Here is a 7,266-nt window from a genome sequence, read left to right as displayed (position 1 = left end):
AATATATTATTTATTTATTTGAGAAAGAGAGAGAGAAATAGAGAGCATGAGCTGGGGTGAGAGGAAGAAACAGGCTCCCCATTGAACAGGGAGCCCAGACGTGGGGCTCGATCCCAGGACCCTGCGATCATGACCTGAGCCAAAGGCAGATCTTAACTGACTGAGCCACCCAGGTGCCCTTACCATTGTGCAATCTTAAAGTCACTTTTTTTTGAATTTTGGGGAAACAACAAACTTTCTGTCGCAAACCAAAACCCTTTCTGTAGAGAAAGAGATTGTTATTTTTGTGCACTTGTCGTCAGTGCATTATAGGAACAATTTTTTTGCTTGGAATGGAAATTTTTTCAGTAGAAACTATCAACTGAAATATTATCTTGCTTGATTTATTTGACCTAGTAAATGATCCTTAAAATAAAAATAAATTAACTCCAAATGATATCTGTGTATTTTGCTAATTTGAGGTGTGCAGTTTTTTAAAGCTTTTTTTTTTTTTAGAATAATATCGTGGGTTCTATCTCAACATCTCGGACTATGAATTGCATAGGTAGCACCTTTTTTGCCATGGAAACTAATGGAATTTTAGTTTAAAAATCACTTAAAATAGGGGCGCCTGGGTGGCTCAGTTGTAGGGCGTCTGCCTTCGGCTCAGGTCATGATCCCAGGGTCCTGGGATCGAGTCCCACATCGGGCTCCCTGCTCAGAGGGAGGCCTGCTTCTCCCTCTCCCACTCCCCCTGCTTGTGTTCCCTCTCTCGCTGTGTCTCTCTCTCTCTGTCAAATAAATAAATAAAATCTTTAGAAGAAGAATTACTTAAAATATACATTCTTGGTTCTCAGGTCAGATCTTTTGAATCAGAATATCTGAATAAACATCACAGGTATTTCTGTAGCACTCTAAAGCTTGAAAAGCACTGTTTGAAAACAGTATCTGGAAAAGTCATTTTGTTTCTGCATTTGTTCACATAAAATAGCTCCTGAACGCTCAGTATATGAGGGGCAGAATGCCATGCGCTAAGAGATATAAGAAGACAAGTAAGACATGGTTCTTTCTTGCAAGGGCAGAGAGCCCAGTGGGGAAAGTAAGATCCTTGAATAAAAATAATAAGTATGATAAGAAGCAGTATGTTTTCCTGTAAAATGAAGGCAACTGAAGGCTCTAGAATAGCAGGAAAAACTTCTGATGGGGGATCTATGAGGAGGCGAAGCAAGACTTATGGGAATGGAGGGCATCTGAGCTGACACCAAAACAAGAGTGTCAGGGAGCCAGGTGTGAGGTCAAAACCAAATTCGAGATGAAGCAATGGGAAAAGAAAGCAGCAGAAAGTTGCAAAAAAGTGCTGAGGAGAAAAACAGACCCAAGTTGGTGTTTAATTAGATATGGTGGGGGTGGGTGAGGAATGAGACAGGATGACTCATGTTTGGAGCCTGAGAGAACAAGTGTACCCTTAACAAACAAGGAAGTCAGCAGAAACTGGTTCTTGGGGAAGTTTAATTTTAGAAATTTTAAGTTTGAGGTGCTTCCAGGGTATCCAAATTTAATCCCTTTGTTGGATCTTTTATTGCAGGGGATAACAGGCAAGTCCATTCCATTACCAGAGTCCTACTGTTAACCAATCGCTTACTTTACTTTTTCCAGTGATGCCTCTACTCCCTCCCTCAGGAATTTCTAACTTCTTCTAGCATGAGCGTTGTCAGGTCTTTTCTATACATTGTTAGATTCAAGAGACTGAAGAAACTGTAAGACAAGTAAACATTTTTCCTTGTTAATTTTGATTACTACTCCTACTAAAATGTCAGTGGGTCACTATGGCAACCCACAATGGTTCTCTTCACTCTCTCACCAAAGACACCTTCCATATTAGCAGCAAAGCCAAGGAAGAAAGACAGAGTGAATCATGGAGAAAGAATATCCCATCTTACCACCCCAGTGGAACAGGAATTCTGGGAGAGGTCAGGGTTAGAAAGAGATTGATAATTTGGGAATTATTTCCATGGAATTGAGTGGGAAAGCAGTGAAGCAGTTAATTTTCTGAGTGTATGCTTTAGCAAGTTTTGTTTTGCAGTGCATATTTTGTTGGTGGCTGGCTCTGTCTTCCAAAATAGATCATACTGTACTAGAGCACAGTGAGTCATTCCACATTGTTTTCCTCACTTCTACTCTGCATTTGTCCCTCATCAACTCCCTCTTATATCTAACCATTTGCCATTGTTTCTGTCTAAGCTTTTCTCCTGTCTCCACTGAGGTCAGAGAAAAGGGAAATAGCTGAAATCACCATACCATCAACAAGGGTTTATGGAGTACCTTGTTATGTGGTCAGCATCATGCTAGGTGTTTCAGTCATGTCATATGAATGATTGGAGTTAGGTAAGAAAAGGTTTACTTTCATATGATGATTATTAAAAGTTTGAATGAGTTATCAAGAGAGGTCATATATTCTAAACATGGAAGAAATGGTTAGGTTGCATGCTGCCTGATAATGGATAATGGAACACAAGCTCTTAGAGTTCTTGAGATAATATGGATACTTTTTCAGTTCTATTTCTTGCTGACATATGGGTTGATTGTTTTTCACTTTTTTCCACACCTGTGTGAGAGAACTCTGTATCATTGTGCTTGTGACTCTTTTTATATGTAATTACTTTATATCTGCCTCATCCTCCATATTGGCTTGTATGTTAGCCAGTGAAAGGTGAAATTCCATTCTTTCACTTAAAGCTTTTTTTCAGTCATTGTAGAAATAAAGTATATATTATAATCAGTCCTGAATCATATTCTTTAAAGGAGAATGATAGGTAATTTTCTTTGTATATACAGTGGACATTATGGAAATGACAAAACCTTTTTATTTGCATTAAGAGAGAAAGAGGAAATAGTGTCCTAATTCAGCAGGAGGTATTTTTGTTTTGCATAACTAAGACATTTCCAATTTAGGGAATAGGGGTAGGTCAAGGTTCAGGGAGGTCAGAGAAAGACTAATGTAATGTATTTTCTCTTTTTCTGCAGATTTCTATGAATAGACCAAAAGCAGACCTCTACAGGATGTTTGGGTGCAGGTGAAGCTGATTCAAGGCAAATCTGCTTTACAGTATCGCAGTCTTACTTCCCTTTGGCTGGGGCTTCAGCCCCTGAGTGCAGAGTTCTTGCCTGCCTCCCTCTAACACTGTCCCCTCAGAAAGCTCCTACCTAATGTTGGCTCCTGCTCTTTTCCTTTGTGGCTCTGATGGAAGGAGCAGAAGCACCTGGTATGTGCTGGGCATGGGGGATATATTTTGGGGCAGTATTTTTCCTCTTTATCATCTCTGTTCTAACTACTCTCTGGGTGCAGCTTTACTCTAATTATAGCAAAGCTAAACAAGGTGAACTTTAGTCCAGGAACTTTTTCAGGTTCATTATATTTTGAGAGAGAAGAATTTTTCAAATAATCTCCCTGCTTACAGGTTTTCATTCTGCTTTGTGGGAAACATCTAGTTAATTGATCACATGATTTTGCTATTGGCAAAATAGTGGGCAAGTAAAGTCTCTAAGCTTATTTTCCTATCTAAAAGTGGCATAACCACACTTCAATTCTAGGTTTATTCTGAGGATTAAATAAAATCATGCATAATGCCTAGAACATATATTTGGTAAAAGAATCAATTAAATTTAGTTTATCACCAGTATTGTGATATGCTAAATTCACTGTTAATTCTGAATTTCAGAGTTTTGAGAATGGCACACATAATTTTATATTAACTTACTTTATATTAACTTAATAGCAACCACTTATTGAGTGCTTACTACACGTGAGCCCCTGTGTTAAACAATATTAACCGGTTTAATTCTGACTACAGCATCAGGAAGTAAGTTCCATTATCTCTATCTTATGAAGCTTGGATGGAAGTAACTTGCCTAATGGCAGCCTGTTAAAGTAGCGTACTCCTGATTATACTATACTGCCTCCTTGTGACCCTCTTCTAAATACTAGTGTCATATGTTGAAATCACAATACACAAACTTGAACAGTTGTTCTCTGTTGATTGTGAGATTGACGCCAGGCAGGAAATGTTGCAATTGGATGGAGAGAGCTTATGGGCTTGGAACTCTAGGATACGGTATATCATGGATTGAGGCCTCTGGGAACAGCTTTCTTCCTTTCTAGGAAATTGGCTAAGAACCTGGGCTCTGGAATCATATTTTCTGGGTTGTAGCCCAGCTCTGCTACTTAGTAGCTTTGTGACCTGGGGCAGGCTCAGCTCTCTGAGCCTCAGTGCCTTATCTATCAAGTGGGGATAATATTACCTGCCTTAGGGAGTTGTTATGAGAATGCAATGAGTTAATACATGTGGGTTCCTTAAAGTAGTGGCTGACACTTGGTAAGCACTGTTACATGTTATTAGTGTTTCTATGCCCTTCACTTTGTATCTCTCATCTGGCTGTATCCATTTGTGCATTGTCCCACTTTTGCTAAGAAAGGCATAGATTTACTTAAAGACGTGGTGATGCCTGTCCGCAGGATCATATTCTGCTTTCATAATTTCTAATGTATTTTAATAGAGAGAAAAGTTGATTGTTACCCTTGAATTTCTTCCATCTTCAGAAAGAATTACTGCTTAAGAATTAATGTGCTTTGGTGAGCGCTGTGAATTGTGTAGGACTGTTGAATCACAGACCTGTATCTCTGAAACAAATAATACATTATATGTTAAAAAAAAAGAAGAAGATAGTAGGAAGGGAAAAATGAAGGGGGGGAAATTGGAAGGGGAGACGAACCATGAGAGACTATGGACTCTGAGAAACAAACTGAGGGTTCTAGAGTGGAGGGGGTGGGGGGATGGGTTAGTCTGGTGATGGGTATTAAAGAGGGCATGTATTGAATGGAGCACTGGTGTTAAATGCAAACAATGAATCATGGAACACCACATCAAAAACTAATGATGTAATGTATGGTGATTAACATAACATAATAAAATAAAATTTAAAAAAGAAAAAAAAAGAATAAAATACCTAAAAAAAAAGAATTAATAGGATCAATACTCTTTTAGGTGTTTAATTCTGACTTCACATTTATAAAATTGAAACCTGTTAAAAAAATCAGTATTAACAAAAGCCAAATATATTGAGTGAGACCTTGTCTTTAGTCATAACTTCAGATTAGAAGTAAAAATGAACTTAAAGTTTGTGGCTGGATAGAGTCTTTTCTATTTTTATGCCATCATTGGATATGAGGTACATTGGCGAAGTATCTTACTTAGCCTTTTTGCCCAGCTCAAGGAAGAGTTAATAAAGTTATGTAAAGTGCATTGAACTCCTCAAGAGAGAAGTGTTATATTAATACCTGCCTCACAGTGATGTTCTCATACTTAATGATAGAAAGTTTGTAAATTGCCTTGGTACTCCCAGTAACATCCTGATGAAGCATCATTTTGTTTTATTGCAAAGAGCTCTAAGTTACACAGAATGCAAGTTAAGGGGGAGAATAATAATCAGAAGTACATAAAATAAAGAGAAAATGTTTTGTTCCAGTTGTGAGTGCTAGAGTTGATCATTTTTATATTTTTTTTCTCTATTACTTTTGGGAGAGGGGCGGAATTTATAATGCACTGTTTAATCGAGCACTCATCATTAAAATATGTAATGGCAGAAATAGTGATCATGATACAGAGACCTTTAAGGACACTATTATTCAAACATTTAAAAATTAAATTCCAGTTTTAAAAGAATCAAACCCCGTTTCACATGATTCTATTAAGTTTGGCATTTTTGAGATGTCTTAAATCGATACCTGTAATACTTACAAACATCAGTAGAGAGAATAGTATTGTAAACACATATTCTTGCTGTAGGGTACATTTTAAATGCCTAAACACTAATCAATATAGAGAAATTAAGTATTGACTAAAATAGCTTTATAATAAGTAATTATTGGTTTGCTCTTTTAGAAATTAGACATTTTCACTTTGGGAATAAAGAGTAAATTTACTGTCATGAAATTAAAGTGTTTTTGACCTTTTTGTACAACTTTCCTCTCTCTATGAAATGATTAGGTTTAAATATGATTGCACAGCTGTATTATGTTGCAAGCATCAATTTTTAATTATTGTAAGGTCAATGTTAGAACAAATGTGATTAGTATTGTACTTCAGTGCACTTATTTACTTTGCACTCAAAAACCACCCTGTGTTTACTAAGACCAACCTGTACCTCTCTCTGCTGATATGACTAATTAGATTTATGCCAAATCCTTTATTTTTTTTCCCAGTGTTAATCCTATGTATGTGATTTTGTTGATTCTTTCAATTTTAAAAAATATAAAATGCTTGACTTCTCTCTTCCTTTCAAATAGGAGGGATGTTTATTTTCCTATGTGTGTGTAGGTGTCTCTGTGTGTATAACCATATATATTAGTAACTGCACATTTTTCCTGCCTTTGTATAACATGATGTCTTAGGCACCTTGGGCTGCTGTAACAGGATATCATAGACTGAATGACTGAAATGACAAGCATTATTTCTCACAGTTCTAGAGGCTGAGAAATCCAAGATCAAGGTGCCAGCTGATGCAGTGTCTGATAAGAGTCCTCTTTCCTGTTTACAGATGACTGTCTTCTGATAATGTCCTTATGTGGCCTTTCCTTGGTGGAAATGGAAAGACACACAGAGGGAGCTCTTCTTCTTCCTCTTCTATTTTTTTTTTAAGATTTTATTTATTTTTTGACAGACAGAGACCCAGTGAGAGAGGGAACACAAGCAGGGGGAGTGGGAGAGGGAGAAGCAGGCTTTCCGCTGAGCAGAGAGCCCAATGTGGGGCTCGATCCCAGGACCCTGGGATCATGACCCCAGCCAAAGGCAGACGCTTAATGACTGAGCCACCCAGGCGCCCCTGAGCATTAATTCTATTATGAGAGTACTACCCTCATGACCTCATCTAAACTTAATTACCTCCCAAAGTCCCCACCTCCAAATATCAGCCCATCTAAAGAGAAAAGGAGTTTCATTTCCAGGCATAGGTTTACATGTTTCCATGTTTGTAGAGATTTGTTGTATTTCTTATTGCTCCAAGTGACTTTGGATTTAGCTCTTTAAATGAAAAGATATGGCATATGAAAATGACAGAATAATACATGATCTACATAGTAGTCATTAAAATTCCTTAGATGTTCAGCATGAATAGTAATTCAGGTTTTAACAAAAAAGTAGTTTTCTAATTCTTAACTGTTTCTTTATATTTCATTTTTGTGGATAAATTATTTATATTTTAATAATAATAATATGTTAAAAAAAACCCATT

At 37.2% G+C, this 7,266-nt stretch overlaps 1 protein-coding gene across 3 annotated transcripts in view; it reads left to right on the top strand.

The window, feature by feature from the left end:
- Positions 1-6,642, top strand: part of LOC115943757 (uncharacterized) — a 61,399-nt gene extending 54,757 nt beyond the window's left edge. For 2 of the 3 annotated variants that reach the window (XM_081826578.1, XM_081826579.1), the window contains one exon: positions 3,004-4,769. Coding sequence is in view for 1 of the 3 variants with exons in the window: in XM_081826579.1 (XP_081682705.1) it covers positions 3,004-3,017 (14 nt within the window). In the remaining 2 variants the exon portion in view is untranslated. Of the gene's footprint in view, positions 1-3,003; positions 4,770-6,496 lie in introns of those variants that run through there. The other variant, XR_014147066.1, reaches the window with a different exon arrangement.
- The last annotated feature ends 624 nt before the right edge of the window (positions 6,643-7,266 follow it).

Source organism: Leptonychotes weddellii, chromosome 7 (genome assembly GCF_054177405.1).
Source record: "Leptonychotes weddellii isolate Sample4059 chromosome 7, ASM5417740v2, whole genome shotgun sequence".
NCBI lineage: Eukaryota > Metazoa > Chordata > Mammalia > Carnivora > Phocidae > Leptonychotes > Leptonychotes weddellii.
Note: the sequence above shows the minus strand (reverse complement) of the source record. Positions and strands in the feature narration are given on the sequence as shown.